The sequence below is a fragment of the Thermobia domestica genome, chromosome 1 (genome assembly GCF_964235325.1).
Source record: "Thermobia domestica chromosome 1, izTheDome1.hap1.1, whole genome shotgun sequence".
Classification (NCBI taxonomy): Eukaryota; Metazoa; Arthropoda; class Insecta; order Zygentoma; family Lepismatidae; genus Thermobia; species Thermobia domestica.
The window spans coordinates 120,237,769-120,256,130 of NC_137454.1; the positions used below are offsets into that span (position 1 = coordinate 120,237,769).

Genomic DNA, 18,362 nt, shown 5'->3' on the forward strand with positions numbered 1-18,362 from the left:
ACGCATGAGTTTTTTGCGATTGGTCCATGTCTCTTCTTTGGACATTTTTTTTTCATTGAACACTAATCATATAGTGAAATTTCAGTGTGTCAGACAAGCAAAAGAATTTCAATTGTCTCACGATGCAGAGTCAATATAACAAGAATTTTAGGAATAATTTTTAAAAATGGATCAAAAGATTACGATCTTGACCAAGAATTTTAGGAATGATTAAAAAAATGCATCGAAAGATTGCGATCTTGGCCATTAATTAGTTTTTAGATCAAGGTTTACAAAATTTTTGAACGGCCCCAAAATCGAGTTTTCGTATTTTCTACGGAATAAGCACAACTATACTGAGTTAAGTGATAATCTGGATTTGGCTACACTATATGTAGTTCTCCAGACATAAGGACTATATTAAAATTTTTGACTGAAATATATTGGATCTTTGGATCCAAAACTTTTTGTGCGCCCAGTACGAGCCCGTAGCTAGAACACTAAGACAGGGGGCAGAGATTATTTTGGTTACATATATATGACCAATTATTACCAACGACATTATTGCACACTTAACATATTCGTATATATATATATATATATATATATATATATATATATATATATATATATATATATATATATATATATATATATATATATATATATATATATATATATATATAAGTTGGCGTGTGTGTGTTTATCTACAGTACTATATGCCCTCCACCTGTCTTCACGTACAAAAAAAAGCACTGTGCTCAACCGAGCATTAAGTAGGTGCACCTTTTCACACGGTTCCGATGTTCTTCAGAATTAACACATTACAAGAGCCATCAAGACAACTTGTTTCGGAAGTATTGAGATTCTCAATGCACTTTTGTACCGTACTGAGAGATATAAAGACAAAAAAAGAGAGGAGAAAAGCATAACCGAAGGTAATAACTATATTAATTGATTACAGAAACTTCGAGCAGACATAATATACAACACCAAGTTTAAAACTAATGAGCTATTTCTTAAAAAAATAAAAATTAGAAAAAAATAATATGTAACATAAAGTAAAAGCATCATAACTTGTCGAATGTGATTACCAAGAAATCTATTAAACAGAAAACCGTTAAGTTAAATCTAATTCACATTCTTGATTCTTTTCCTGTGCTGCGGGAGATAAAAATTTACTTTTTTGTTGTATCTTCTTAATTTTATCATGAAAGTAGTTACAAAAATAACAACTTAAATATATAAATAACAAAATTATAAAAAGAAAACTTTATAAAATGTAATTATTTTCTGATAGTATACTTTTTTTTTCAAATTACTAAATTGCTAAAATTTAAAAAAAAGGAATGCGTAAAAAATATTAAGATGTGACAAACAAGTATTAGTGGTAATATAGAAACGCTTCGACTGCTTTGGTAATAACTTATGTAACTAGTGATGCGAGCACTTTAAAAGCCAGGAAATACTTCATTTAAATTGTCCTTTCAACTCCTTAATCTTATAATGTTACAATACCAATCAGAAAGAAGTGTAGTTAAGACTCTAAGGAAAGGCTCACATTTTGTTTCATAAAATCGTATTATTATTATTATTATTATTATTATTATTATTATTATTATTATTATTATTATTATTATTATTATTATTATTATTATTATTATTATTATTTTCTATGTAAAAGAAGTCCTGACTGTCTGACTATTTAATCAACGTCTAGGCAAAACTAGAAACTTGAAATGTGAACAGTGCATAGGATTTGTGGAATAAGTTACCGAAACCATTAAGAAGAGGATTTTTGGAAATTGGACATGGAAGCCGTGAAATTGGGATTATGGCTATGGTAATAGGATGTAAAATTTCGGAATCCCTTAAGGCTAAAGATATGACATTCGATGTCTGAACTTTTCATTTAAAAGTAAGTAAACATGTGTTCTTTATATTTTTTTTTAAAAAAAAGGATAAATTCTAATTACGGGGGACCAGAATTTTTTTTCTAAGAATTCATACTTTTTTTGAAAACTATAGCCTAATTTTGGTTAGATTAGGTTAGATTAAGTTAGCTTAGGGTAGATTAGTTTACATTACATTACGTTGTATTTACCTTCAGGGTTTGTATTGGCCCACCGCAATTAGAACTAGCCCTTTAAAAATACAGTAGGACGTCGATACCGAACTATTTGGGATTACAGGTAGTTCGGAATTTAAATTGTTCGAATTTTCGAAAATGACTAAGAAAATGCCACTTAGGCTTTAATATACTGTATTGTATGCTCTTTTATCGATATAGTGATAAAACAGCACATACAGTAATTACAATAACGTACGTAAGGCTACTTACATTTAATGTTTCGGAACACCCTGCTAGTACACTAAATTATACTGTTCATGTAACACACATAGAACCTAACTTGTATAGGCCTAAGGGAAAATAAAAATAAAAATATGTGTGATAAACAATTACATATGAACGAGCTTTTGTAAAAACACTGACTTCACACAAGTTTGTTTATCTCTAGTGCTAAGATAAAATGTAAAAATCTTCTAGGGACCGCGTTTGGATTTTTGACGTTTCGGATTTTTGACGTCCGGATTATCGACGCCCTACTGTAAATTTAACCTAAATGAAAAGGAAAAGGAGTGGAGGTGGTTCAGTAAGATGTCCATATCATAGAATTTCTTAGGTTTAGATCAATGAAATTTAGTATCCAGACTTCCCACTTAAAGTACAGGGTTATTCAAAAAGAAAGAACATATTTCAAACATTTATTTCTTCCAAACTACAAAAGATAGAAACATGATTGGAGAACTTCTAGTCAGCTTCGATGTGGTTTCATTGTTCACCAAGGTTCCAGTTCAAGATACGTTACTCCTACTTAGTGAACACTTCACACCGGAAATTGTGGAATTATTCAGAATCATCCTAACTTCAACATACTTTCTATATGATGGACAGTACTATGAACAGACGAATGGAGTCGCCATGGGATCACCACTTTCACCAGCAGTTGCGAATTTCTTTATGAAAGATTTTGAACAAAAAGCATTAGAACTGACACCTTTCAAGCCGTCATGTTTTTATAGATTAGTAGATGATACGTTTGTCATCTGGCCTCACGGGGAGAAGACACTGCATTTGTTCCTAGAATTTCTTAATAAACAACATAGTAATATCAAGTTCACAATGGAGATTGAAAAGGACGGATACTTGCCATTCCTGGACATTCTCATCCGCCGGAAGCCCGATGGTAGTCTCGGCCATAGCGTCTACAGGAAACCTACTCACACTGACCTCTATCTCAATGGCAACAGTTTTCATCATAAGTCACAGCGAAACACCGTCATCAGCACACTAGCACATAGAGCGAAAGACATCTCAGACGAAGAATCCCTCCCTCGGGAACTGGACCATCTCAAGAAGACGCTACTCCAGAATAATTACAAGAAGAATGATATCAGTTTGGCCCTGAAAGGGACCTTTTCTGAACAGAGGAAATCCAAAGAAGAAACTGAAGAACCATTGAGTATAGCAGTTTTACCATACACTGGACAACTTTCTGGAAAGATCTCCCGGATTCTGAAAAAACACAACATTAAGACCATACACAAGCCGCCACCAAAAATCAGAAACTTACTTCGCCCGATCAAAGATGACTTGGGCTTAAAGACACCAGGCGTGTATCGTATACTCTGTGAATGCGGAAAGGCTTATATAGGACAAACAGGACGCACCATTGAACAACGTTGCAGAGAACATGAAAAATACATTAGATTATTCCATCCAGAAAAATCAGGTTTAGCTGAACACAGTTTAACAGAAGGCCATAAAGTTTTATTTAAGGACACATCCATCATCACCAAGAGCACCAATTACTGGACCAGGATAGTAGCCGAATCTCTTGCCATAGTTCATGAACCGAACAACGTTAATAGAGACACCGGATTTCAACTCAGCCCCCTGTGGAACCCGGTCATCAGTACCACAGCAAAGAAAACGACACACAAACATCCAGTTAACCCTCAGCCAATCAGTACCACGGACTACGGAACATAGCCAGCCAATCACAGCTCCAGTTTTCAGATTGAATCAGCCAATCAGGAACCAGCATTTTCAGCCAATCAGGAACCAGCATTTTCGCCAGTCCAGAGTATATATCACTTACATCCGCTGATCTCTACATGAGTCGAAGCAGCATCCATCACGGAAGGTTGTTAGACTCTCCCTCTCGAACGAGTAACTGGTTCAGGCGAACTGATTAAAACGCCAGTCACAACAAGAGGAGCTCACCTAGATTGTTTTTGGTGAAGAATAGGCTGTATAATCATATACGCTTAACGAGGCCAAAACTGAGAAAACATTCGGGCGAGCATTTAACAACTATGGAAGGCGTGCCCTCGTAGTTGTTAATCTTTTTCTCTTTCCAGGAAGAACACAGCGATCCTCGTAGAGCGTCGAGAAGTTTATTCTTGTATATTTACAGGTGTAGCAGAGAGAATATACGGCCCTTTTTAGAGCCACAGAAGATCTTCAGCAACAGAGAAGCCGAGCAGTGAGGACCAGGGACTTGTCTGCCAAGAACTGAAGCTTTTTCTTCTTTCTTCTTTTCGTTACAGGTGCAGTTCAGCGAGTGGCCCTTTTCAGAGCCAGCAGAGATTGTAAGTATCCACGATAAGCCACATTCAGGCGCCCAACTGCAGAAATTGCTTTTTGAAGGTTGTGTTAGGGTCCGCAACGAAAGCATTCGGTGACAAATCCTAAGATTGCTGTAGCAGGGATCTCCCGAAGCAACCCTCATTAAGCAAGGACTGCAGGGAAGTCGTCATTTAGAGCACTTGGGCATTGTGCCCACATCATACTAAATAGCGTTACAGGCCTAGCGCCTGCCCACAATTAGCGAAAATCAATAGAAATTGTACTGTGCTGACAGAGTTACGGTCCTTCACAGGGCCATAGCCCTCAGAGCACACTCTTTCCATTGGCGACAATGGTTAAGAGACGGACGAGGAGGACGAAGCGGGATGCTGAGTCCCCCTCCCCCAGCAGTGAACCGGAGGCATCTCCCTCTAAGAGCAAAGGAGAAGACAAATCTCCAAAGAGGCTCGAAGTTCACTCAGCCCCATCATCTATAGACTCAGACAACGAAAGCTGTCAATCAAATAAGTCATACTCTGATGCTGTGAAAGCAGTTCCAGAAGGCATAGATAACACACTTTTACTCAGTAAGGGGTCACTTGAAACAACACCTCAAGCAAACAGAGATTCAGACAGCTCTTTGGCCACACCCAAGAGAAAGCGATACCCTCCCATAACAATTAAATCATTAACAGATTACTTGTACATTAGTAGAACCTATGGTGAAATAGAAGCCCGCTGTACCCGGGGAGAGGAATACAAAATCACACCTCTAAATGAGATCACAAACATTAGCATCCTAAAGTACTTAGAGAATAAGAAGATTGAGTTTTACACAAACTCTCTCTACAGGCCAGTCAAGGTGGTGATTAGAGGGCTCCCCCGGGAACTTGCCTCCGATGACATCCAGGACCATCTTAGACAGGTATTAGACTCCCCTACCCTCACTGTCTCACAGATGAGAAAAACAACGAGCGCTGGAAAAGAGGCTTTGCCCCTTTTTCTTTGCACGGTCCTGGATGGGGAAACTAAACAGCGACTCATGAAGGTCCCTCATATCTTCCACATTCGAGTAAGATTTGAGGAGTACGTTCAAAAGAGTGTAGTGGTGCAGTGCCATCGTTGTCAAAGATTTGATCACGGCAGCACGAACTGCAGGCTAGCGCCTCGCTGCGTCAAGTGCGCAGGGACTCACCTGACACCTGATTGCAAGAAAACCCGCGAACAAAAGCCTAAGTGTGCTAATTGTTCAGGAGAGCATCCGGCCAGTTACAGGGGCTGCACAGTTTACAAAAAGATTGTGGAATCGAGGCAAAGAGCAGCGACATCCAAAACTAACGCAGACAATCTTGAAAGACGAGCAAACGCAACGCACAACATAAACAGGAAGACAACACAACCAACACACACAACAAGACCTGCGTTGCTACCTACCCCCAAGCCTGGACTACTTCCCACTCCACAACCTACATCTTTACCTTCACGTACCTTAAGGGGCACTCCCCAACAGTCACCTATCATAACCAGAAACTCACGTACAGCTCCAAAAGGGGTTGTGCGAGAACCTATCCCTGAGGGTACCCAAGGTAGCAGCAGAAACATACGCAAAGACAAAAACTCAGAACATACGCAACAACAAATAAACTTTAACACAGACAGTGATACATTTTCACCCACTGAAGCCACCACAGACCCAGAACAGAGGAGGAAAAACATAAGAATACGACAACAGCGCGCCAAAGCCATAAAAGATAACGCAGACAACGCATTTCGGTCACTGCAACCAAGTTTAGATTCACTTACGTTAATGCTTCATGATTTCAGTGTTCACTATGACAGACGTAAAACGCTGTTTTACGTTCAACGTCTGTTAGAGTTTTACGCTGAGAACAAACATGAATTCTTTTTAAACGTCATAAACTTCATAATCAGAGTCGCCCAAACCGCTGATGGGGCACCGCGTTAGGAAACAAAAATATTAGCTTGGAATGCGCAGGGCATCTCCGAAAAGAAGGACGAATTGGAAAGCTACATAAATGAAAATAGCATCTCTATAGCTTTTGTGTCAGAAACACTGCTTTCAACGCATCACAAATTGTATATCCAAGGGCACCGTATTCTCAGACATGATCAATCAAATACAAATGCAGGAAGAGGAATCTTGGTAGTGGTAAAGTCCGACTATAAACACGAATACGTACCCATTCCCCAATTAAAAACAATGGAAGCCATCGCAATTAAAATATTCGTTAAAAATACTCCGGTTGTATTAGTTGGCATATATCAATCACCCAATACAATCATAGACACAAACGATGTCACGCTTCTTTCCCGCCTGGGAAACAGAGTTTTGTTAATTGGAGACTGGAACAGCAAGCATTCTGTTTTCAAATCAAAAAGAGCTAACGAAAATGGCAGAAAGTTACAAAATTATCTTGAAACATCAAGCATTGAAATACTCACGCAAAATGAACCAACTTACTATCCTCATAATTGCAACAGTAATCCAGATATCTTGGACTACGCATTATACAGGAATATTCAATTACCGCTCTCAATAATTGCTGATGATGATCTCCTTTCAGATCACACAGCAATTATTGTCACAGTAAACTCAGAACAAGACAAAGAACCACCACTAAAGAGACTAAATTATAAGAATGCTGACTGGACCAGGTTCCAACAATTAATATTAGAAGGACTACATAGAAAGATTGAAATACAAACAAAAGGAGATATAGATACTGCCGTAAATTTCCTCACCACACTTATTAAAACTACTTCAGAAAAAACTATACCGTCTACAACTAATAAGATAGATTTAAAAACACTACCCCCGAAAATTTTAGATATGATAAAAACGCGGAACCGACTTCACAAAAAATATAACAAAACTCGAGACCCACTTTATAAAGCGATCGTAAATAGATATAGAGTATGCATAAAAGAAGAAATATCCGCGTATAAAAACCGCATCTTTGAAAATAAAATCTCAAAAATGTCACTAAAAGACGGAAGCGTCTGGAAATATACCAAAAATTTAACTACAAAAAACATTAACACGCCATGTATACATGGAAAAAACGGATTAGTCTACTCCTCAGAAGAAAAAGCTGAAGCTTTGGCTGACTTCCTGGAGGGCTCATTCAAACCAAATCATGAACTAGAAGATCGTAGGCACGATGTAAAAGTTGAACGAACAGTAAGTGAATTCTTAAAAGCACCCCCATTAGACAAAATTAAGAAAACTAACACTGCAGAGTTAAATGGTATCATAAAACGGCTTCGGCCACTGAAAGCACCGGGTCCTGATCAAATACAGAATATAGTTTTAAAAAACCTCCCTAACGCATGCGTATCATACTTAAGTTACATCATTAACAACATAATGAAACTTAGCTATTTTCCTAATGCATGGAAAATAGCCAAGGTGATAAGCATTCCTAAGCCCAATAAGGATGCTAAATTTCCTCAGAACCATAGACCTATAAGTCTTCTGAATACAATGACCAAAGTAGCCGAAAGCATAGTGTTCAGAAGACTTAGAAGCTTTCTCTCAACACATAATATAATCACACCTGAGCAATTCGGATTTAGAGCACAACATTCAACGACACACCAATTAGTGCGCGTAATAGAATTTATCACAGACAAATATAATAAAAGACAAATAACAGGCGCGGCCCTGCTAGATGTGGAGAAAGCATTCGATAGGTGTTGGTTCCCGGGAATCCTATATAAAATGATACAATATAAGATTCCTGACTATCTAACTCACTTTGTGCATTCATACCTTAAGAATAGAAAATTTTTCGTTGAACACGAACGGAAAACCACAAAGGAAAAAGATATTAAAGCAGGAGTCCCTCAGGGATCCATGTTAGGGCCACTTCTGTTTCTAATATATGTTAATGATATACCAAAAACTACCAAAACACAGATAGCAATGTATGCAGATGACACAATCGTGTATGCATCATCATTCTTGCCAGATCAAGTCACAAAATACATACAGAATCACCTGAACAAACTCAAACCCTGGTTTAAGCGTTGGAAAATTAAAGTCAATGCTGAAAAGTGTGAAGCTATACAGTTTACTAAGAAATACAAACGAAGACCAAACAACCAACTAACTCTATATAACACACCAATAGAATGGAAAGATAAAGTTAAATATTTGGGAGTAATACTAGATAAAAGGCTTACCCTTAGGTACCACATGAACTCCCAAAGAAACAAGGCTAGTGCTAGACTGCGAACCCTAGCCGGACTTTTCCGCTCACCTGCCCTCAATACGCAGAGCAAAGTTATATTATATAAAATGTTAGTTAGACCAATAGTCACATACGCTGCGCCAGCATGGGCTTTCTCCGCACCCTGTTATACGCGGGCTCTGCAGAGACTTCAGAACAACGCTGTGCGCATAATAACAAATTCACCCCGATATCTGCCTGTTCTACGCCTACAGCAGCGCCTAGGGCTGACTCTGATTGAAGATCATATACAGTATTTAGTAAGGAACTTCTATCAATCTGTGAAAACAATAGAAAACGACCTTGTGAGCTCTCTGGGTAGCTACACAATTCCAGAAAGCTACTACAAATACAAACGCCCGCTACATGCGCTAAAATAGAAACACATCCAAAACACTTTTCAGAGTATTAAGAAAAAGAAAATGTAAATATGTACATAAAAAAGTATGACGAGGCCTGTTAGGCAGAAAAATAACTAATACATCCTACTTAAATCACTGATATATCACTAGTATTAACAAAACTGACAAGTCCAATAGGATACTAATATCAATCATATCTCAAATACTATAATATGACTAAATACTACATACTCGTGTATATGTATATATCTTAGTCTCATTTTAGATTGACGCAGTCCAAGGATGAAGAAGACGAGAGACTTGCATGAAAAAAAAAAATAACAAAAGTCCCACTAACAAATCTTGCCCACCAAACTACAGACAACTTAACACAATAGTATAACTCACACTTGACTTTTTAAGTTAGGGAATCAATACAGACAGTAAAGATGCTTTTACATGGATTTTTACCACCCCTTCTCAGTGTGGTTTTGCCATGTAAATACTTGAGCACGAGCATGACCGATAAAGGGGGTTTTCCTGGACTCCAGGTGTTTCCAGGTTTCTCCTCCTACTACCCAAGCCAATGGTGAGGCGAAAAATCTTCACGCGCTTTCCTATCTTCTATTTTACCCTTCTTTCTTTCTCTAATACACACTGTCCGGTAAATGTCTTTGGATAAAAACCGTGACGCGACACAACACTCGACATGCTGCTTTAGATCTCTAACTGCATGTAGGAGGTGCACGTAGATATAGGTTGGTGCATCACTCAAGGGGGCGAGCTTTCTTGTTAAGGGGCCCTCTTTATTCTCTAATTTATTTCCGTATTTATTTCCGTATTTCCGATCTCTACATAATTGCCCTGATGATGAGAACGATGACAGCTCTCGAAACGTTGGCCTATCCACCAGTTTTCACCTGGCTGATTGCCCGAGAACTTTATCATATACGCCGCCAGGAAAGCTTCAAATCTTAATTTGAATGTATAATATTTTAATGTGGCGAACGAGATATAAGTTGAAAGATAATAATACATATATATGAAGTGCATAACTGTGTTGTGTTATTCTAGATAATCTTGTGATGTGTATCAACATTTAGAATTAGGGAATATGTAACGTAGCTGACGACAGAAATAACGTTACACAAGCGAGTATCGTTTCACAATGTAAAATTACGGTAGATCAAACTATGCAAATTCTGTACTCAAACTCAAAGTAGTACATCTATAACTACTGGTTGCAATAAAGGAGTAAGATCAAAGATAGAACCTCTTTCTCGGACGCTGAATCCACACGAATAAATCAAAGATAGAACCTGTTTCTCGGACGCTGAATCCATATCAAAAAAGTCATTACTTGCTATTTCTTACAGCTTTTGCTCTATGGACAATAATATTGAAACCAAAAGTGTTAATTGATGTCTATCAATTCCAGTTGCAATAGAGGAATAAAATCAAAGATAAATCATAACTTGCGGTACTGAATCCGGAAGTGGCTAATTTGCAAATACAGAGTTTACGAAAGAAATGGAACCTACTGCTAGAACGCTGAATAGATTTGAAAAAGAACTGTTTGTAGTTATGTCTTGTGGATTTTACCCTATGAATGTCAATATTGAAATCAAAAATGGTAGAAAATTTCTACCACTTCCGGTTTTAATAGAGAGATGGCATATTTTCTTGAGACACTGAATCAATTCACAGAAAGGCACTAGGCACTTATCACTGTCATAGTTTTTGTTCTATGGTGAACATTAAAATCTGAAATTGTTAATTTCTATTACATCTGGTTTAAATAGATGGTTTACGGATGAAATGGAACCTATTCCATGAACACTGAATCAATTTGCAACAGCCGCTTCTCGATCTCCTATCGTTTCTGTTCTCATATCTGTCGATATACAGTCAGATGGATATTGGCGTTCTTTAAAGTTGGTTTAAAGGGACAAGTTTTCCCGATAGATGTCACTACAGTCTTCGTATCTCTCTCATGTAATTCACGATAATTCACGATTTCTCTTACAAATTTCGAACAACAAACTTCAAACTTTTAAAGAAGGAACTTCATAACCTATCGAATGCAACAACTCGTGCCGATTTTTTATTTAGAATTTTCTTCATTGCTCAAACAGTATATGGTTAAAGATTTGGATATTTAATTTCAACAATTGAGCCATTTCAACTATGAAGTTCTAAATAGAAAATCGGCACGGATTGTCGTCTTCAATAGGTTATGAAGTTCCTTCTCTAAAAATTTGAAAGTCTCTAGGCTGAAATTTGTAAGAGAAACCGTGAATTTTCGGGAAAGGTAAAAAATACATGAGAGAGATACGAAGACTATAGTGGCATCTATCGGCAAAACTTGTCCTTTTAAACCAACCTTAAGACTTCCGACTGTTTCATAATTTAGCAGTCTAAATAACCGATGATTTTTGTTTTGCGAAATCTACCGTGAAGCATAATTTTTAAAATGTGAAGGTATATGTGTATAGAGATGTAGTGGTGCGTATACTAGGGTATACGGTGTATGGCCACCTAATATTTTTATAGTTCAGCATACATTCATCTTAAATCTACTGAAGAACGAGCGTATATGGGGTTGGATGTAAGTTTTAGAAACGGCAGAGTGTATACCTACCAAAAATTCTATCATTATATGACGGGATGTATTTTTAACCGATTTAAATATTAAGATGTCGGTGATTGAAAAGCCTGAAAGAAACTTCCAAATTGATCTTTTTTTAATTAAAAGAACGAAATTCCATGAAAAAATCAGTAATTTTCAGAAGGGACACACCTTAATTTGTTAAAATGGGGTGAATTTATCTTTACTTTTAGATAATTTCAATTTCAAACTATTGAAGTATAACTCACAAAAATCACATACTATGTTTAATTTGTTAAAAACAACTAAGCTTTTACTATTTCATCGTTTTCTTTTTTTTTAATTTTAAGTAAACTCGACAATTCCGCACACTCTTTATCAATTTCAATCCCAAATAATAGAGGTAATTGGGAATCCTAAAATATAATATTCCCATATAAAGCGAAAGCTATCGTATGATCATTCTAATTATATTGGCGTGAAGAAACGTCCAAGTTGAAGATTAATTTTACCCTTTTTACTCATTACGCTTGTCCGATAAGCAGTGGAGATGATCTGGAGACTCGAAACAATATACATCTCTTTCCTTCAAAATGGATTAATTTTTACCAAAATTAAGTTGCAAAGTTCTATTTATTCCATTTCATCTATGTGCAAACTTCCAACATGGGTAGGGTTCCCAGATTTTCAGACTAGAAAACAGACTAGATTTTCAGGCCCAATGAAAACTAAAGAATAGTCATAGTTATGCACTTTTTTGCAGAAATATCAGAATTAATTATATAATAGGTCGTCACTCACCAGCAGTGAGTGACAAGAGTAAATTATTCCTAGTAGTTGAGTATCGATGACTAACACATGGATTTGGAATAAATACAGAGAAAACTAAATGCATGGAAGCTCGGTGGAATCGTAATACTCTGAATTATGGATACGTCCAAATATCAAATAATACTTTCGACAAAGTGGATACTTTCAAATATCTAGGACCAATATTAACAGACAAAACCATATTCACGAAGAAATTAAATGTTGACTGAAAACAGGGAACTCGTGTTTATTATTCATTTCAAAATCTTTTGTTGTCGCGAATTCTGTCGAGGAAGCTTAAAATATATGAAACGATAATCATGCCTGTTGTCCTGTATTTTCGCGAAACATGATCACTTACTCTGAGGGAAGAACGCAGATTGAAATTGTTTGGGAATAAAATCCTGAGACAAACCTTGGAACCCAAGAAGAACAGGAATGGTGAATGGAGGAAACTTCATATCTAGGAACTACTTAATTTATACCGTTTACCAAACATTGCTGGGTTCATCAAGTATAGAAAGCTCAAGTGGGCAAGTCATGTAGCTAGAGTGGAAGAAAGAAAGAACGGTTTCAAAATTTTAACTGGAAATTCAATTGGAAAATAATCCTTAGGAAGACTTGGCGCAGATGGAAGGAGAATATTAAGATGGATCTCGCAGAAATAGGAATTCAAAGTAAAAGAACTGAATCCAATTGGGTAAGTACAAAAGTCAATGGAGAGCTTTTGTGGTGGCATTGAACTTTTCATATTCCATACGTTGTAGAGTTAGTTAGTTAATAATAGCGATATTTTTTAAAAATATAAATATCACTCGAATGATATTAATTTATGTTTTGGAGGAAAATCAAGACATTTGGAGTTTCATTGAGCAATTTTTAGGCGGATGGATGATGTAAATCCGGGGCTGTCCCGAGTAAACCGGGATATCTGGGAGCCCTACACATGAGATTGATTTTATTCCTTTTCTTTGTTCTTATTCTTGATGGATTTCAACAACAAACAAAAGAGCTCATTTCCTAAGGTTGGGAGAAAGTACAGGCAGAGCTCTCTTCCGCGTTCACTCTCAACTGAAATTCGCTACCATGCTTCAATGTCGAAATCAGGCCCCAATTAAAATTTATCTGTTTGTCTTAATCAAATTTTATGTCAATATTTGTCCTAATCAAAATCTATCTGTATTAATCAAAATGTATCTGACTGTCCCAATCAAAATGTATCTATTTGTGTTAATAAAAATTTATCTGTCCATTCTAATTCCAAAATTCATCTATCTCTTCTAATCGATTGTTTATTTGTCTGTCCTAATCAGAATGTATCTGTCTGTCTTAATCAAAATTTATATGTCTGTTCTATCCAAAATTTATATATGTGTCCAAAAAATACATGACTTAACAATTCCAGTTGTTCATCATCGTAGAAACATAAAATCTTCATTTGATTCTTTGTTCTATCAACGCAATTGAGCCAGGTTGTTATGAACATTTTTGAGTTACTGCTTTATACTCCAATATTCTTCTTGTTTTTATTTCTAACACCTCTTTCTCTTTGAAAAATAATATTTCTTTCTAAACAAAAATAGAAGAGGACACTCAAAAAAGTGTTCATGCAACTGCAGACCAGTTAGCCATACACTCTACCATTATCTTTCGCAGGCCCCGCGCAATCACTTCATGTGAAAAATTCAGAATCATGGTTATCACATGAGTTAGTAACACTTGCCAAACAGGATGTAAGTAGTTTTGTGTTCTCTATGGATGTTCTGTAGAAGTGTACAGTTGTCTGACCATACGAACAACCGGAAAGATTTCCTGTATCTGATTTTCACTTCTGAGTTCTTTTTTATATCTTTAATAAAAAGATTCATTACGAAAACCGCAAACAGTCAGGACAGTGGTGAGATAGTTATCAATATTCAGGACTTTTTCAATACCAGTCTTGGACCCGAAGAAGTCTTTGTTGTTGTTATGGTAATCCATGATTCGGTGATCCCGCATATATTTATCCATCACTACTGATAGTTACAACGCTGAATATCATGAATTCATCCAAAACTTATCCACAAGCATTCAGCAATGATCCAACAGAACTGTACCCATATATTGCATAACATTTAACATGCATGTCGCTGAATGGACGCTGCACACTCATTATGAGCTGCAGTATAGAAGCCGTTATTCTCTTGACATTTCTTCCATTAACTTCTACCTTTTCTAGTTTCTCGATCACTTCTTGATAAGCCAGAACCTCCCTAATAACTGAGCGGTGCAACGTAAGATTAAGAACTTCTTTACATCGTCCCGTCTGGCTTTTTTCGTCATAGAATTCATTTGTTGACTAAACCATAGCACTAATATATAACTACAGTCGGAGACTATTTTGACTAACCAGATATTGTAGTCATTTATTTATTTGTTTGATTGATTGTTTGAAAGTTACACATGTTAGTGGGATATTTCAGTTACATGAACCCAATACAAATCGCAGTTTCCGGTTTTCGTTCACCAGCAAACTCGCTTAGCTTCAGGAAGTAAAGAAAACTGGAAAAATGTCCTTCTAATCCTATAAAAAAAATCTGAAAATTTGTTTTTGATCTATTTTTTTAACGGTATGTCCACCAAGCACATACATATCTAAACATATGAAGAAACAAACATCCAAAACTCGCTTAATCAATATGTAAGGATCATCCGCCCAAATTTGGAATTAGAGTGTTGAGATTTTCTTAAGAGATGTCTGTGATTGCTTAAACGTAGCATTATTGTTTAATTTTACTTCGAGTATCAAGTAGAACGGTGATTCAGTGCCACTCTGAAAATTTCGTCCAAGCTGTAGGTCAGGCGTTTACATTCCCCCTCCTCAACATTCGCCGAAAATTCTCCTGATGTACGGTGTTTTAAAAGAAAAATCTTTTACACTTTCAAAAGGTATTTCTCCAGTGACTTTCTCCGTTTTGTACATGTTATAGATTTTTTATACAAAATCTTGCTGTTAATTAGTTTAAATATTTTCGTCCCATAAAATTTGAGTGCTGGACTTTATTGGAATTTCTGCTCTGTGTACAAGAACATACGTGCATGATACTTGGTGAACGTGAAAGGGACAATTCTATAAGTAAAATAGAATACGAGATGTAAATAGACTGTACTTACCATGAGGCATCATGTATTCTCCATCCCCGAACATCCAAACATTATACCATTGACCTACATAAGAACTTCCCGTCCAGAAAATAACCAATCGTCTCTTGATAAATAAGTCTCCCTTTCGTTCAGATTCTGCCGCTTCTTCTTCTGCTTCATCTTGTAGTTCATCCCCAAACGAGTCGTAAATATCCACAATGTCTTCAGGCCTTTGTCTTTCTTTTTTGATACCCTTTGTAGTTTCTTCTCTCGTAACTTTCCCCGACAAATTTCGTGTTTTCTTCGCCTTTCTTTTCGTTACTTTTTTAAACTTCTTACTTTCTTCTTTCTGCTTTTGCGTTCTTTTTCTTCTTCCTTTTCTTGTTCTTTCCCGGTAACTTCCTTTCTCCTTTTTCTCCGGTGCAGTGGAAGCTTCTTTTCCAGTTGGCTCCAGCCAAGCTTTCCCCACATTATCTTCCTTGAATTTTTCTTCCTCTTCTGCTCCTTTATACTTATGTAATTTCTTACTCAGTTGGTTTATACAGTTTGGGTCTTTACTAAATCGTTGATCTGCACTACTTCTTTCTCCTCTGGTAAATATTCTATCTGCTTCTTTTAGAAATTGCTTTTTCCAATCGTTTTCCGCCAGACTATCTATTTGCCTACTGGTTTCTCTTTTCTTTTTGACTTCTTCTAATTCTTTTTCCTGTTCACTTTCTTCAACTTCCACCGATTCACTTTCTTCCGCCTCCTCCTCTTCTTCTTCTTCCTCCTCCTCTTCTTCTTCCTCCTCCTCTTCTTCCTCTTCAACCATTTCTCTTGCTCTTTTTTGCTTGTGTCTCATTACTTTCCTGATATAACCATTGAGGCCATAAGAAAAATTAGGTTCCATTACCAAACACGGATGATAAAAATGTGTTTCAAAAGTAGTTTTGTATTCTCCAACACCACTTTCATGTAGAATTTCCTCTGTTAGTTTTGTGGCCAAGTCGCCTACAAAAGAGTCATTGCCTTCCGAACTTTCTTTGTGAAGTTCATTTTGGGATTGTGGAAACTTACTCTGACGCAAATATATTGGTGGCAGTTTACCTATTACTTCTTCGCGTCTATTTGTACCCAAAATATGCAGGAAGCTACCCTCAGGACGATGCCGCTTGACTGGATGTACATGTAAATCTTGCAATATATCTGATAAAGTTTCAGCAGAGTTCATATCCATTGAAGAAGAAGAAAGAGAAAATTTTCCTGGATTCGGATAACGCCGTGGTTTCCGTTCTGATGCGGTGGATGAAGTTCTAAAAGGCAGAATCTCCTTTAGGGATTCTTTTTTACCTAACGTTTCCAGTATTTCAGCTGGTAAGTCTACCATGTTGGCTTTTAACGCAATTAAACAATATCCAAAAATGTAGAAAGAGAATTCAGAGTAAACAAAAGTAAAAGTTTACTTTCAAATACGCATTCAAACGTGATTTATTATTGATGTTATATTTGTAACAATAAACGAAGATAGATAAATATGTTGTAAAAATTTCAAGTGAATCCAATTATTACTTCATATTACTAAACAATATAACCATCACTCTTTAAAAGAACAATAAACTCGCAAAGAAACTGTTCGAATATAGTTGGATTATAGAGCTGGAAACATCCTTACCAAAAGTTCTTGCGAAGACCATGATTCCAACTATAACATCAATTTTGGTAGTTTGCCTTACAAATTTCCACTTTTACTCCAAAATAATATGAAGAAATTCTATTTGGATGTATGTCATTTACAAAAGTGTGTATATAACTTCCCAGGTGTTTCGTGGTACAAACCATATAATAAGTCTCAACATAATTCAGAATGAAACGTTAGGCTTACTTAATGAGTAAGTTATTGAAAATCCTATTTTTTCTTCTTCTTCTTCACCTTTCAAGGTGCTTTTATTTGTGTTGGATGCATACTTAGTTCATTTCACCTGCATTCTTTAATAATTTAGTCTGGCTCCCTTATTGTACTTTATTTTGTTTTGGCTTTTCCATTCACCTAATGGATCTTCTTTATAAAATTTATTTTCGGTTCAGATTTATTGTACGGTTCCATGCATATATTCATTGCATATACTTATTTTTTTATTAAATCGATTCTCTGTATCGTAAACAATCCTTTTATTGGGTGTAAATTTGCATTCCTCTGTGCAGATTCATTTTAGGGAGTCTTCTGTGTATGTACTTTAAGAACTATTGTGTAAAAGACGCTAACTAACTTGTGCTATGTGTTACGCTATCCAACCGAATCAGAGCAGAGGCGCAGCAGTGGGGCCCTGTGCGGGGGTTCGTCCGTAGGGATCAGGTGCGTCAGTGATGGTAAGTATACACAAAAAAAGAGGACAGCGCAAAACACTGTATATGGCATAAAAACAAGGACGTTATAGGAAATATACCGATATGTTTTCATTGCTTGGATATTTGTGTTCCAAAATAACACATTACTTGTGTAAATTCACAAATATATGGATCCTTTACTTCTCGAACTCTATTGTGATTACCCATCATGAGTTAGCACACTGAATTTAGATACTTCACTTCTCTTCACTTTGTATACTGTACCTAATGGCTTCCTTATGGGCAAA

At 36.5% G+C, this 18,362-nt stretch overlaps 1 protein-coding gene across 1 annotated transcript in view; it reads right to left on the reverse strand.

Moving 5' to 3' along the window:
• LOC145688434 (uncharacterized) overlaps positions 1–17,629 on the reverse strand; it is a 104,862-nt gene extending 87,233 nt beyond the window's left edge. The window contains exon 1 of the mRNA XM_081762666.1: positions 15,778–17,629. Within this exon, the coding sequence (XP_081618792.1) occupies positions 15,778–17,116 (1,339 nt within the window). The 5' untranslated portion in view covers positions 17,117–17,629. The remainder of the gene's footprint in view (positions 1–15,777) is intronic.
• Positions 17,630–18,362: the final 733 nt, after the last annotated feature.